The sequence below is a fragment of the Castor canadensis genome, chromosome 11 (assembly GCF_047511655.1).
Source record: "Castor canadensis chromosome 11, mCasCan1.hap1v2, whole genome shotgun sequence".
In the NCBI taxonomy this organism is placed as follows: Eukaryota; Metazoa; Chordata; class Mammalia; order Rodentia; family Castoridae; genus Castor; species Castor canadensis.
Genome location: NC_133396.1, coordinates 32,735,381 through 32,751,761, shown reverse-complemented (window position 1 = coordinate 32,751,761; position 16,381 = coordinate 32,735,381). Strand labels below are relative to the sequence as shown.

The following is a 16,381-nucleotide window of genomic DNA, read 5'->3' as shown; positions in this document are numbered from 1 at the left end:
AAAAAGTTTGTTCCTGTTTAGTACAGGCACGATATATTTTTTAAATATTTTCTACCTGCGTTTGTTTGAATCCTTGGATGCACAACCTCAGATGTGTGTGGTCTGTGTTGTGCTCATTTGCACGTAACCCCTTCCCCTCTCTTTAGGTGATTTCCACTGCACTCCCTCTTTTCACTGTCCCTTCGAGAGAGTGACAGTGACAGTGTAACAACTGCTCAGGCTTTTCCCACCTATAGCACTGCTCAGGCCTGCCCATAAGCCCAAAGCCAAGTACACACCAGCCTCATGTCCACAGCTCCATGGACGGTCCCTTCGGCAGACATGGGGGATAAGGAACTGGTGCTGGTACCACTTTAAAACCAGGTCAGTGACAGGAAGGACTTGGTGAAAGAGAAAGCAGTGAAGAGTCTGTTGAGCACACAGAAGAGCACTCTGAACAGTGGCCAGCCTTTGACCAGCTCAGCCTCAGTCACGCAAAACTGCGAATGTGGCTCTGTCCCTCCTCCCCATCTCCCACAGTGAACCGCTTACAAGATCAGGCAAAGGACACCACCCCGCAAGGTCCACGTCCTGGAAGCCCGTGGTAGTAGAGTAGCTGTGGCCTCTAGGACAGCCCAGCACAGATCTCCCTCCCCGCCTTTACCAAGGTGGACGAGCCAAGCAACACTGAGGCCCTCTCCATCAGCAGCACCAGGTCACTGCCCAGAGCCCTTCCTCATCAAAGTTCCAGACTGTGTATCCCAGACAGTGATCTGGACCCCGAGTCTCCCTCCCTGGGGAGCACTGTCAAGTAAGATACCAGTATTACATCATCCCAGTGCATGGGCTGGGAAACAGAAAGAGCAAAGTAGAGTGAGCTCCTTAAGGTCACACAGCTAGCAAATTCCCCCCCCCCTCCCCAGTGCTGGGGATTAAACCCAGGCCCTCAAGCACACTAGGTAAGCGCTCTACCACAGAGCTACATCCTACAGCTAGGAACTTCTTAGACTAAGACCACCTGCTTCCTAAGCTCGTTTTCTTGATCCCTAAGCATGCTGTGTCCCACCACCTGCCCCTCAGTCTTCTTGGTCTATGGAAAGGAAACTGAGGCAGAAAACACAAAGGCAACTTGCCAGAGGTCACATTCAGCTAGTCAGCACTGAGCTAGGAACCAGAAGCAAGTCTATCCTGCTCTGCCTGGAGCTTCCACACCTACGGTCAGTTGTCCTCCCTCTGGCCACAAGCCACCCTGGCAAAAAGAAAACTACCCAAACCCACAGGCCGCAGAGCAAAGAACCCTGACATCACCCCACCTAAAGAAAGCAGGTGACCTCCTCTTCAGGCTTCCTTTCCCCTCACTGTATAGTGGGGCTCACAGGTTCTCTCTGTGTCCTTTCTGCCATCTTCCCCCAAAAAAAGAAAGTCAGCATTGGTAAGGCTAGATAACAAGGCTCTTGAACCTCAGCATAAAATGAGATGCCTCTCTGTCACCTGGCACTCACAGGGGACTTGCCTCAAAGAAATTCAAGTGTCATCCAGTTGGAAACTATGGAAATGAGTCATGACTCCTTCAGGAAGATGACCTCCACTTTCAGAAAAAGAAACTGAGGCAGGGTGCAGCAGTGGCCAGCTGAGGAAGGCAGCAGCCCAGAACCCAGACCTGACCCTGCTCTCTGGCCTTCTTGCTCCCTCCAGACTGAGGAGAACCACTGCATTTCTTTAGCAGTCAGTCCTCTCTCTCTCTGCATATTTATTCCTTTGACTTCCAAACCCAGAAACTTCCACAAAAAAGCAGGGACATGCAAAAAGGAGCCACAGTTGTCACGACAGTTGAAGCCACCTCATCAAGCAACCCAGGTCTAACCCGGCTCCTAATTAATATTAACCCTCCAAATCAGAGTCATGCTCAGAAAATCTTGGATGGAGAGACACGGGGCGGGAGGGGAGTCTCCAATTTTCTTTTTCCTTCATCTGGAAAATTAAGAGCACCGCTGATTTGAACAAGAAATCATCAAGGAAAGCAATCACAACCCCACACGGCCCATAACTCCATGGACTTGAACGTGTAACCTGCCACTTTCATGCGCTGAAATTAAAATGACTGTGGCAAGAATAGTAATGATGGCATGGATTTGTCTCTCCTCCTTCACCCTTAGAAAACATAAAAGCCCCGAAAGAAGACTAAGGGGAAAAAAGATCAGGCAAGAGACCTTATTTGTCAGAAAAACCAGCAGAAAATTGGCCAAGCTCTTCCCCAAAGGGCGCGCTCCAAGACTCCCACAAAGTGCGATCAAGGGGGCAAGTGATGCAGAGAACTGAAGGAGGGGGGCTCCCGGAGACCCTCCACTCCAAACCCAGCACTTATTTGCTGTTTCTGCATTAATTACAATAAACTGCTCCATAGCCTGGCGACCACTTAATGGAGCAGCAAATATGGCTTTTTCCCTATAATTAGTCAATGTAATCTTCTGCTACTTCCCTCCTCCTGGCCATCCCTATCCTCCTTCCCTTCCCACCTCCACATGCTAACACCCACACATGTCCCACTCCCTACCAGAATCCACTCACAATCCTAATCTTGTCCCTTGTTCCTGGCAGCATCTGGGAAAGTCCACCCAGCGGGTAACAAGGGAAGGGATCCCATTGGGAAAAGAGCAAGGAGATGGTGACCCACACCCTGAGGAGGCCCAGAGGCATCTAAGGGCCAGAGAGTAGGTCAGGCTCTCTCAGGGCAATGTCTGAGCACTGACTGCAGTCATTTCCCAGAGTCCTACTAAACTTGTTCCCACTCACATGATGGGACTCATGTATTTACTGATCAAAAATAATGTTCCAGCAGATGCCAGTCGCTCACGCCTGTAATCCCACCTACTCAGGAGGCAGAGATCAGGAGGATCATGGTTCGAAGCCAATCCAGGCAAGTAGTTCATGAAGCCCTATCTTGAATGACAATCATCATAAAAAAGGGCTGGTGGTGTGGCTCAAGGTGTAGGCCCTGAGTTCAAACCCCAGTCCCACCAAATAAGGTTTTGTGACCTCACCCCAGCATTCTTCCTGTCCCTCACAGCCAAAGCTCTTTCTCCCCAAACAGTTCCCAAACCTCTCACCAGTGTCAAAGGAACAAAAGCATCTACACAGGCGTAGGCACCATCCAAGGTAAGAGTAGTTCCCTACCCTTGAAAATGCGGGTTTTGTGGAATGAAACCCCAAGACCCAGGCTTGTGTGTAGATTAAGCACACCCCCTTTATGGTCTGTGTTTCTCTACTCACGCCTCTTAAAAACTGATCAACTCATTTCTGATGTTCTCACCTACCAAGAGCAGAATATTTTGTATCTTTCTCATTTTCAAGATGGCTTTAAAAAAATTTTTTTGTCCATACTCAAGTTTGGACTCAGAGCCTCACACTTGCTAAGCAAGTGCTCTACCACTTGACCCACACTTCAGCCCTTTTATGCTTAAGTTATTTTTCAGATACAGTCTGGTGATTTGCTTTTTCTTTTGTGGCCCCGGGCTGGCCTCAGATGAAGATCATCCTACCTACACCTCCCACATAGCTGGGATTACAGACATATACCACCACACCCAGCTGATTTGTTGCAATAGGGTCTCACAGGCTTTTTGCCCGGGCTAGCCTCAAACTGCAATCTTCACAATCTCCACCTCCTGAATAGTTGGGAGTAGTTGAGATTATAGGCATGCACCACCACACCCAGCTAAAAATTACTTTTCTGTTGAGAGTGTGATTCACCCTAGCATATACAAGGTCATGGGTTCAATTCCCAGTACAGTTAAAATATTTTTTTTTTTCTGGTCATGGAGGCAAGGAATTAACACTTTCTAAGTGTCAACTACACATCAAATAATTTATTTACAGGGTCTTGCTTAAATTGCCCAACTCTATTATCCTCACTGTTTTGGGGGGCAGAATCAAAGCCCACAAGGGTTTAGACAGCTTCCTAAGGTCACAGAGTTAGTGGCAGCACCAAGTTTTTAAGTCAAGCACCTCTGAATCGACAGGCTGTGTTTCTGGCCAATCACTGTTTTGTCCGCCATAGCAGGTGCACTATGTGAACCCAAATTACACTGCAGTTCTGCACAAGTCATACACATTCATGTACCTACACATGGCCGTATTCGTTTGCATTTCTCAAATATTACCTAAGAAAAAATGTGTACATTAGCAGGCTGCTATGCTTACAACAATTCATCAAGGGAGAGCACTTAGCCATACCTGCCATAGGGACAGTACCTGTCCTAACAACGCCCTACCTCCCAGCACTTTCCATGGGCCAGACATGTCCTCAGCAATTTATTATGGTAAGTCAGCCAATTCTCATGACAAGTGCATGAAGAAGATGCTATCCTTCTGATCACTTCATGGATGACAAAACCAAGGCACGGAAGACTTAGACAACCTGCCCCAGGAAGTGACAGAGCAAGGATTCAGCTGAGGGAGACCAGTTCCACACCTCGAAAGAAATAATAATAATAATCATAAATGAAGTCTGTGATGAAATGCAGAGTGAGAGGATAGCATGGCCTCAAACCTATACATGCAACCGTGTTTTCCCATACCATCAGGCCCCAACCTATGAGACCCAGTCATTTGCAAGCTGGTTTCACGATTTCTGTCATGAACAACTGTTCCATTCAATCTCTCCTGTCAGTATCTGAGACGAGAGCCCCAGAGGCCCAAGGAGTGGTCGGTTTCTGGGCAGCTAGCGCTTCCCGGCCCTTGCCCAGGGGGACAAATGAGGATGCTTGAGTTCCCACCCGCAGAACATTTTGCTGACACTCAGAATTTGTGTGGTTGGCTCTGAAAACATGGTCACTTCCCATTATGTGCTGGGAGGCTGTCTACACACGCTCTCACTCCATCATCTCCACGCCACCTTCCACTCTAAGCCACTGGGGTCATGCTGAAGAGGGACAGCCAGGACAGCTGTTGCTGGGGACATCTCAGCTTCAAGCAAACAGGATGATGGGGCGATAACGGCCATCACGACGTGCTAATGTGGCAGCATGCCAAACGCACTCTGCCCAGGCAGGACTTATGCTCAGAAAAACTTACATTGAATTCTTTCAGCAAATGCAGCAGAAAAATTCATAATGAGGGCTCCACCCCCACCCCCACGATGCCTGCCTGCTCCACAGCCACGTGGATCCAGTGAGAAGTCATTTTTAACAAGAACATGGGACATGTACGGGGCGTCACCTGAACATCATGTACTGCAGGGGAAAACCACCATCAGATCCAAGGATTTTTATTTTCAAAGTGCTCTAAGGAAGGCATTCTGCCATCGTTAGCTTTGCTATCCCGATTGGTACAGGAAAACAAGTTCTAAACCTAGCTCCCTAGTGAAAAATGCAAAATTTGTATAATTAAAATTGTACTTGTGAAATTCAAACACACTTTAATTTCCTAAGGGCCCCCTAATCAAGTCAGAAGTTCTCACTGAACCCAATTATCTGCTTTGAAAACAGAATAGGAAATGTATACACGTAGCGGCCTTGTGACGATTCACCGCCCCATTTTTTCCTAGGTTCCAGCATCCTAATTTGATCCTTGTTCCCCAGGTGGGTGATACAGTGGACTCACAGGTTGGTTTCTATTAAGTATTACTTATGTAAGTTGAAACATTTTCGCTTGCTTGTTTGTTTGTTTGCCTCTAGCTACAAAAATAACATATGTGGGAGCTCTCCCAGAGAGAACCCAGTTGGAAGGTACAAAAACAGACTGACTTTACACACTGTTTCCCCATCCCACCCAAGGCCCCAGCCAGTTTTTATTCCCTAAGAACTCACAGCAAATTTTTAAACACTTGCCCATGGCTCTGGGGAATGCTAATCCTCCCCTGAGCAAGGAGGGAGGAGATGAGATTACCAGCTTCTTTCTGCAAGAAGCTGACCACAGGGCCACGTGGTCAGCATGACCAGGTTCTCACCCCCTCACCAGGTAGGCAACCTGAGATGATGCAGTTTTTCTGAACTTAACTGGAAATTCTTACACCAGAGGAACACGAAAATTCAGAATACTCTCCAAGACACTAAAATATTTAAGAAGCAGCTGTTGCAATGATCCATTCATACCACTAATAAGAAGTGGTATCAGTCCAAGGCCTTTCTGAGATTGAAAAAAAAAAAAAAAAAAAAAACACTGCTGTACATCAACAGGTTTTCTCTTTCCCTCTCCCTGGAATCCCTATCAGAAATGAGAGCAGGGATTCTCCTCACTTTGGTGTGTCAACAGTGTCCAGTGTCCAGTGCATGATGCTGGCCTCACCCACCACTTACTGTGACTCCAGAAAGTGACCCAGAAAGTAAAACAAAATGCCCCCTTGACTTTGCGACAAATGGAGATAGAGGGCACAGTGTGCCACACACAGCCTGTCTACCACAGCTGTAGTACACCCAATAGGGTTTAGTGTTAAAACTTTCACAGAAGACACAGGCAACAAAACGTGTTCACACACGTAATGCAAACACACACACACACACTGGTGCCCACACAGGCACACAGGAGATACACTCAACCAAGGAACAAGTCATGGGAACTGCAACTTGGCTGGTTCCTTGCCTCCCTCCCACCAGAGCGGTCACCTCATTAATGTCACTCAGCATCCCATTTTGCTACACTAGGTCTTTCTGCACTCTGTTCCCGTAGGCAGCCCAAAAGGCGGCTTCCATTGTAAACTTTTGTTCTTTGGGAAACTCTCAAAAGCTTTGATTGAAGGGAAAAAAAAAAAACTCCTACAGGGCCTCCCTTCTCATTCTTCCTCCTGCTCCAGTGGCTTCTCTTCAGTGCCTTATTCAACATCACTACACACACACATCATGCTCTGAAAGTCGTTTACAATATGTCAGCTTAAAAAAAAAAAAAATTGCAGTGGCCTATCTATTTGCAATCACCCAAAGAGAATAATTCATTTCAGTGGAGGATATGGATGAAGGCCTGAATACATTCCTACACTGTTTCCTGCCCTTCAAAACAATAAAAATGTAAAAACCCAGACGAAAGAAGGCCCACGGTGGCAGACCCGGAATCTCTTGACCCCCAAGGAATTTATTCTCCTGCATCTTCTGAAGCATTCTCCCCTCAGTGCATCATCAAGACCATTTTATTAGATTTTTCTAAACCCTTGAAATTGTCACATAATTGAAACAGAAACAGCAATTTAGAGCTCTGAATGGATTTCTTAAAAAGAAGACTCAGTGCCTCCCCAGCATCCTCCCTCCCCCCTCCCCCTTGGCAGCTCTTGCCCCTAACCTAAATGGAAGGCCCTTGCACACAAAACCCAATTTATCTTTTAAATCCTCCCCTGCCATAAAAGTTACACATTCTCCTAATGCCTTAGATTTCAGGACATTTGGGAGAAACTCATCCCAGACAACAGGCTAAAAAAAGAATCCATTAGCATTAACTTGCCTGTCACAGCCAGTGACAAATAAATGAACGTGATGCTTTCAGATCAGTCATTGGTGGAACTACCCCTAGGCAAGGAGGCTCGCAGGGAGACAGTCACAGGCAGGGTCTCTCCCTAGTTTCGTGTCCCAGGACTTTACTCTCCTCTCCAAGGTGGCAGAAACACAGGCACCCAAAGGAGAAAAGGAAGCAAATTCCTCTGCCCCCTGAGCAGGGCCAAGACATGGTTTGTGCCATGTCTTGATTGAATTTCCCAATCTCAGTGCTGTTCCAGTCATCACCAAGAGAAGGGGGCAATGTGTCAATCATCCCGCAAGCTGGCAGGTAAGGCTCTTCTATGACGTGGGCAGGGCCATGGTTGGGGACATTCAACAGTACCTAACACTTATGCTGTACCCACAATGTGCACTGCCTCATTTCATCCCCTTAACAACTGTTGATACTCCCTATTTAACAGATGAAAGTGGAGGTATAAAACCATTCAGTGACTTGTCCAATATTCCATGGCCAGCCAAGTGTCACCTCACTGTGCTAACCCGGCTCTTAGAAACAGGCCATGGAAAATAACCTGGAGCTTCCTGGCCAGACCATAGAACAAATTCTGTTCTTCCACCTGAATACTTTACAGTGATCCAGCAAAGCGTTTTACAGTGGTCCAAACTCTACCCAGCCATGTTGGACACGGTGGGGCTTAGCAGTTACGGGAACAAGGCCTTGGGATTCAGGTGGACTTTGATCCAAAGCTCAATCCTGACCCTTACCATTTCTGTGGCCCCTCAAGAAAGCCGCTTAACCTTCCTAGGCCTCAGTTTACCCATCCCTCAAGTGGAGATAATATCAGTGATTGTCAAAAGCTGTCATAGATTAAAGGAGATTAAGAATACAGAAGCTGAGTGCTATACCTATAACCTCCTAACTCACAATTTTTTTTCAGTTAGAATGTTTCTTTTTGATATTTCAAATCTCAGAGCTAAACTAAATACAAAAAAATAAGTAAATAAATAAGAAATACTGTAGCCAGGTATCCACCCTGAGAATAACTTTCTAAATACTTGGGAAGCTTAGTGCTATCCTCAAAAGAGGATAAACCACACATAGAAACATGAAACCATGATCCCAAAAATGCATGCTCCTTACATCAAGCAGCCACCAGCCAAAGGAGGTTCCAAGCTGACACATCCTCTGAAGTCACAGGTCAGAATCCTAAGCGACAGGACATACTTATCACAGGTAGCCTGTGATTTCCACATGGAGAAATAATATCTCATTGTCTACACATGGTGAGGTCACGATCCCAGCTTAGACAAGGCAAAGTACAGAGCTGTGGGATTCTGTCTACATTGTGGTTCCTGTTCAGAAGAGAATGTAGAAGGTGGAAACAGGAGAACAACCAAGAGCTCCTTGTAAGCTGCCACACACCCCAAAGATCAGAGCAGGTACCTGCCAAGAACATCTCTCCTAAAGATGGTGTGTGGCCAGAGAACTTATAGCCAAGTCCATGGTGGGACCTGCACATGTACCTGCATCACCCAGGCTGACGACGACTCTGACGACTCTGGCTTCTCTGGAAGGGGTCTGAAAGAGCTCAGAGCATCCTATGGGGTGTCCTAGGAGCCTAGACATATGCAACAGCTTCCCAGTGCCAGCCAAACAAAGCACAAAGCCATCTGCTCTGCCTGGCACTCAAGCCCTTCAATGAGCCTGCCCCACCCTGCTTCCCAAGCTTTACCCCAGACCAAGGCAGCAGCAGGCACCCTCTGCCTGACCTTTGTAGTTCCTGACAGGAAGACATGGCTGCATTCCTGCCATGCTCCTCTGTATTATGTGCTCTTCAGGAGCCGGGGCAGAGACGCCTCCTCCTAGAAGCGTCATCTTCTTTCTCTCCATGCTGTCCTAAGCTCTTATACATCCATTCCTATCGAAAGGGGGCCCCTCCTCCTAGCCTGACCCCACAACTATGTCTCCTTCATCAGATTTCATTCATTCTACTCACATGGCAGTGTATGACATACAAAACTGCAGGTGTAAGAGAACCAAGAGGTGTTTTTAATTAGTAATGTATGTTTGAGTCTTAAGAGTACAGGCAGTAAGGTATGAACCTAAATACCATAAAACTCAGAACAAAGTGCATAATAACACAGACCCTGGCCTTGAGCAGACAATTGGTAAATAATTACTACTGAATGTATTAAAACGTATGGTTCTTCCCCACTCCCTGCCATGCCTCTGAGCAGCTTGCAGGCTCATATCTGACAGTACATGCTATTTGCTCCGTGCTCAGGGCCCCACTCCAGTGAGCGCTCCTAGAGGTCAGCGCCTTTTCTCCTCTCACACCGACCCCGAGCCGCACACAGCGTCTGGCACACAGTCGGTGTCAATAATGCTGTGTAATAATTGAATGAATGAATGAATGCCTAGATCAGCCTCTAAAGGGATGCAGGTGCTCAATAAGTTTCTGGTAATTTATTATTGTTGAAAGAGTCGTAGCCAATGACAAGGTAGAGCACTGTGGAAATTCAGAGAAAGAAGTACTAGTCATGTACCAAACAGTAACTTGTCAGTCAACAGTGCACTACACATACAACCAGGGTCCCTTATGATTACGCTCCATAGTGACAGTTCAGCTGTCTTACTCTGTGTAAGCACAGCACACCGCGGTATCTGCACGACAACACTGTCTACCGAGGTGATGCAGGATGGTGCTCCCAAGAAGAAAGCTTAAGTTGGCTTTAAAGAAGGGTCTGCTGTGTGCACCAGGGAGAAGGGAGAGCACGGTGAGATGGGGATACACAAAAGGCCTCAGTTTCAAAGCCACAAAAGGTAGGAGAGGTAGGAGACAAGCTGGAAAGATACGCTCTTTTTTTTTTTTTCCCAGGACCTCACACTTGTTCTACCACTTGAGTCTTGCCTCCAGTTCTTTTTCAGGTAGGGTCTCATGTTTTTGCTTGAGGTCAACCTAAGGCCACGATGGTCTCCTGAGAAGCTGGAATCACAGGCCACCACACTTGGCTTGTTGGTTGAGATAGAGGTCTTGCTAACTTTTTGCCCCACTGACCTCCAACCACAATCTTCCCATTCTTCACCTCCACAATAACTGAGATTACAGGCTAGAGCCAACGCACCCATTCCGTCACAGATCTTGAAGGACCTTAAACACGAAGCTAAGATGCTTACAACTGTCCCATGTGCACCAGCAAGCTCTGAGGGTTTCCTGAGTCCCTACTACAGAGTAAGTAAGGATTACACAGGCTTGTGTTAAAAGAACACCCCAAATCCAACAAGAATTGGGAGATGAGGAACTGTAGCTCCCTGATGTGTTCTCAGAGTTTTCAGTCAAAGAATGCTCAGGTTTAAAATGTGGAATAGGACTCAAAGAATGCATGCTGCCTCATGGGTCCCCAAGATGGTCAGCTGGGTCCTCAGAGACTGTGTCTTCTTCCTCCCAACCCAGGAAACAGAGTCAGCCCACCTGTCTGCCAAAAAAGCATCTGACATGGAACACAGGAACTCCGTCATGTTAGCACTGACCAAAACAATGGAACACAAGCCTGGGAGGAAAGGCAACATTCAGGGAGAGGACATTTGTAGGACAAGGAGCCCCTCCTCCTCAAGCTGACACCTGCTACTGATTTTGAAGGCAGGAAGGAGCCGCACTCTCGACAAGCAAGAAGCTAAGCCACTAATCCTCCAAGGTCCTTGCTGGTGTGGAAAAGGGCCGCAGACACACTACCACATCCTCTCGGGAACCAGAAAACCCACCAGCGGCTCACTTAACCGTGGCTGCTGAGATGACAGCTGCAGTTCATCCAAGATGGCAAGGTGCTGGAGTGACCCGACCTGCCGCAGCAAGGGAAGGCTAGATGCCGCAAACTCACCCTTCGCCCTTGAGAAGCTGCCAGAAAACCACTGCCCTGAAATGGGAGGTGTGCATGCAAGGGCTGGCCACCACCACCCATCTGGATGCATGCTTTCCAGAGAAACTTCCAGAGCCCCAAAACCATGTCAGAGGATGAGACGGGACAGGAAAACCTGGCTTCTAGCTCAACCCTCCCATCCCCAACTTAACTGCTGGGGTGACCTGAAGCAAGCAGGGTGACTGGGCAGCAGCTGCCTCCACTGGGGAAAAGGCAGGCAGGATTCAACTGGCTCAGTTCCTGAACACCGGCCCCCACCACCCCTCTGCCACCAGGGGTTTACATTCTGATTAAGACTTTCCTGAGGTCATTTCGCCCTTGCACTTGTTTTGATGCTATTGAAGTAATTCTATCACAAAAATATAAGCATTGCTGGGGGCTATTTGTTTGTCCACAGCTCCTTCCAAACAATTCTACCTTTGTCTGCAAAACTCCGTATGGAGTTACAACACTAATTTCGTACTTGTAACTGAGGAAGAAACTAAGGCTTACAGGCACTTAAGTGATTCACCGATGGTCGCCCCACTGCGACTGAACTGGGCTGAAGAAAGGAGATCTATGGAAAATAATGAAGATTCTGTCCTCTAAAAACTTGAGGAAACACGTATACACGTGGATCAAAACAACACTCGGTACCTTGCTAATTTGTGCAACGTTTATGTTTTTGTGGATCAGTTAAAAATAAATTTAAATTGAAAGAAATACAACTTAAAGAGGTGTGGGGATGAATGCATCCTTATACTCCAGGATGATTAGGACAAAGGGTGACTTTCGCCCAGACTCCACTGTTGTCCACAGATGCTAAGGAGTGCCTTGGTTCCTCCTCAGATAAAGAAACCACAGGCTCAAACAAAATTCTTCCAGGCAGCTGAGACTTGAGCCCAAAGGAGACAAAGAAAGGACATGACATGATTGATCCCATCACCCTCATTCTTCCAACAGCTTCAAATTAAGCCACTGAAGAAGAGCATGACCATTTTAATTTTTAAAAAGATGGGAGGGGAGGGACACGCTTACATATTTTACAAAATGAAATAATCATCCAGAGAAATGGGAAGCTATAGAAGGAACCCATCTTCTCCTGATCAAAATGTACTTCACTAATTAACAGCCACTGGTCTCCAAAGAGTTGTCCTGGATGAGCTAATAAAGCCCCATTATAACTTCACAAGCAACGTCAACATTCACATTGCAAAGGCAACAAACAAACTGTGGGAGTCCACACCCTCCCTTCGACTGTCCATTAAAATTCTGGTTAAACAGAGTTTTATTTATATGGGACACTAAAGAATGTTATGGCAGTACAAATATGAAATCTGTTCTTCACTGCTGCAGATTTTCTTTTGTCTTAAGTTACAGTTTCTTTCCACTAGTCTTGTTTTAACACCTCCATGAAATGGTTCTCTGGTGAGTGTCAGCAAAGAGGAAGAATAGCCAGAAAGCAGAGAAATGAGTTTTAACTGAAACTCAAGCTGATACATCATTTATAAGCTCCTCACCCAGTCCACAAGGAGGGGTACAGTTCACCTAGCCATGGTGACCCCAATACAGATGCACGGAAGTTTAATTGATGGGAGATAAACAAAACACAAATAAGGCTTCACTCGAAGTTCTATACACGTGCCAGCTGGACTGTGGCCCCCACAGTAACTCAGTCTGAAACCCCGGTGGCCAGGCTCAAGTTCTGCTGGGAAATAACAGCAGGCAGGGAAGGCACTTTCCCCACCCTGCTCCATTCCTATCCACTACGTCACTCCAGGGCTGCCTCACTAGGTTGAGCAACCCCAAAACCCTCTGAAGGGAAACCCTGAAGGGCTGGATCTCCAGACAGATGTACAAGACAGCATCACACAATGGGATGACATCACAGGGGAGGAGAATCTGGAACCCAGAACGTCAAGTCTGGCTACTGTTCTGCCCTCTGCAGCCTCTCATCTCTCCTAACCTGTCCTCTCTATGTAACACAGGGGTGATGCCTGGTGGTACCCCCATAGGATGGCACACTGGTACCAGTACTGGAGCCAGGTGGCCTGGGCGCATCTCCTACACCACTTCTCAACTAAGTAGTGCCTCAGTTTTCTCACCAATACCATAATACCAGTGCCCACCTCCTAGGGCTGTGTGAGATCTGAATAGGTTAGTATACCTCAAGTCCCTTCAACAGTGCCTGATACATACATCCAATAATTATTATTACTGGACCTCTGATAGGATTGATTTGAGGCTCTAACAAAAATAACTATAAAGAGGCAGGAGAATCAAGAGTTCGAGGACAGCCTGGGCTCCACAATGAAAACTGGAGGTCAGCCTGGGGCTCCACAAAAAGACCCTGTCTCAAAAAAAAAAACAAAACAAAAGAGTGAAAATATCAGGTAAAGAGGGTCTGACATTCCCATGGACCAGGTCTTTTTTTAAAAGCACATTACCTGCTGGGTGCCAGTGGCTCATGCCTATAATCCCAGCTTCTCAGGGTGCAGAGATCAGGAGGAACACAGTTCAAAGCCAGCTTGGGCAAGTAGTTCACGAGACCCTATCTAGAAAAAACCCATCGGGACTGGAGGTGTGGCTCAAGTGGTTGAGCACCTGCTTTGCAAACACAAAGCCCTGAGTTCAAACACCAGTCTTACAAAAAAAAAAAAAACCCATCATAAAAAAGGGCTGGTGGAGTGGCTCATGGTATAGTTCAAGCCTGAGTTCAAGCCCCAGTACCACAAAAAAAAAAAAAAAATTACCTTTATTTACTCTACAGGGAAATGCTATTGGGGGAAACTGAGGCATAGGGAAGTTAAGTGACTTGACCAAATTCACAACAGGGAATGAGTGGCACAGCTGGTGTCTGAAGCCAGCTAGGCAGTCAAGCTAGCAAACCACCACCACCCTCATGATGACTGAACCAACAGCACTAATGGAAATGACAAGGAGCTGTGAGGCCCCTGCCATGGCCAGGCTTTCATTCTTCACAAAAACCCTGTGACAGAGCTGCTGTCTTCACTCCCATCAGACAGATGAGGAAACTAAAACCAAGACGAAGATAATGGATCACAAAGTCGGTGAAGTGCCAGGTGTTATAAAAAGTAAGGTATCACTTCCAAGGAAACATCCCTCTCTACTGGTTCGATGTTAACACACATCTAAAAGTCTGACAATTCATCTACAAATATTCCAGACTTGGGTTTGGGGGCTGCTGAAGGGATGTACAAGTTAGAGAAATACTCTATTTTGTTTTCAAGTTGAATGCACTGCTGAAAAGGCAAATGACAAAGTACATTCATGTGAATGGCTTTAAAAAAAAAGAAAAGAGGGAGGGGACCATAAAGGGGAGGGGAAGGCAGGTCAGACCCACGGTTTAACCAAATCAGGGATTTTTCCAGTTTCCCTATAGGGTAATCTGACCCAGTGCTGAGTGATCAAATGACTAACCTGGAAATTTGAAGATTCACACTTACAGGAGAAACAACAAGTCTTCTAAACCCAGGAAATACTGCTGATTCTGGGAGGCCTTGTGAAATGGCAAGGATCCCCCAGTGTTTGCAATGCAACTCAAACAGCCCCGAAGTTTGTACCACATACAGAAGCAATCTCACCTCTTCAGATGATTAATATCTACCATTAGGAAAAAATGCCGTAAAAAAATACATTATTCTATTTACTTAAGGAATCCTGGATCCATTTTTAAAAAGGAAGAAGAAAAAAGAATCAATCACATGGAAGCTTCCAGACCTAGAAGTCTCAAAATATCATCCCAAGAGTCACCTTTTTCTTTATTCATGTGCAAACCCATTTTCCCCTTTACACAATGAGAAGGCTCCAGTCTGGAAGACTCTGCCTAACGAAATAAACAAAATTTGCTAAAAGCCACAGCTCTTTCTCTTTACACCCTACAATCACAAGCTTCAACTCTCCCCAAGAGAGTGTCAAGGCCACAAGATAAAAGTATTTCTTCCAATGTTCTACAGGGAAGGAAAAAGTCGACCTGGAAGGTGTAAAAGGAATGTGTGTGCCATGAGCCCTCCTGAGGAACCGCAGACTTCATGTAGCTGCATTCTCATTGCCACAGCTGGTAAGCTCAGGAAAAACGGTGTTAACGACACACTTCACAAAAGTGCAGCCCTGACGATCCTTTAAGCAAGTCTTGTAGTGCCACTCCTACAGTCATACAGCATCAGAACTCCCTGTCCAGACCCAACGCTTATATACTATCCAACCCACCCAAACCAAGGCATCCCAGCTTCCTCTTAGATTTAGTGTTAGCGGTCTATAAAGTTAAGAAAGGATAAGCCGTTAACTTAAACTCTACTCCTCTCCAAACACTCCAAGTTGCAAGGTCTCAAAAGAATGCCCTCCAAGAAGAAAGACACAAGGAAATATTTAACTTCTCCCAATATGATCTCAGAGACGCTTAAAAAATAAAGAGAACACTTGTAGAAATATTGCAACAGACAGAACCGCATCCTCCCACTAAGGATCAAACTTGGACAGCTCCGGCATGGGGACCTCACAGAACGCTCACCTGGATCTTCACCACCTCACGCTGACACCATGAAGGCACGGCACACACCAAGTTTTAACAGTTCATTGCCAACGTTCTGTTTGAAACGTGAAATCCTTGCAACCATCTTTGAGTGCTAAAACCCTATGGCTGGCTCTCCAACTTACCTTGGGTTGCGCTCGACGAGGAAATGCAACTTTAGGGTCAATCTGGGGGAAAAAAATGGGAAAGGAGGAGTCAGAAGGGTAGAATGAAAAGAAGAAAAAATATATGATCAGTCACTTAATTATTAATCACTCATTTCTCAGGCTTTTTACTCAGCTTTTAGTAACTTCCCAAGCAATTCAAAAGTTCCTTCGACTCTGAACTCAACTTTCACCTTCCCTCCTCCAATGGGACCCATGGCTAAATTTTCTGAAATGCCCTACCAGGCATTTTAGTGTGCGATGCTCTTCATAAACCACATCTCATGTTCTGATTTATGCAAGAGCTTTTCTTCCAGATACTGACTGGTACCTGTGGCTAATCTGCAATGTGTGGCCAGGAGAGAAGATAGGAGCAATGTTATCACTGA

At 46.3% G+C, this 16,381-nt stretch overlaps 1 protein-coding gene across 18 annotated transcripts in view; it reads right to left on the bottom strand.

Moving 5' to 3' along the window:
* The window catches only part of Msi2 (musashi RNA binding protein 2), a 367,367-nt gene that overhangs the window by 346,038 nt on the left and 4,948 nt on the right, over positions 1–16,381 (bottom strand). For all 18 annotated transcript variants that reach the window (XM_074046123.1, XM_074046129.1, XM_074046122.1 and 15 more), the window contains one exon: positions 15,975–16,016. In XM_074046123.1, the coding sequence (XP_073902224.1) occupies positions 15,975–16,016 (42 nt within the window). The remainder of the gene's footprint in view (positions 1–15,974; positions 16,017–16,381) is intronic.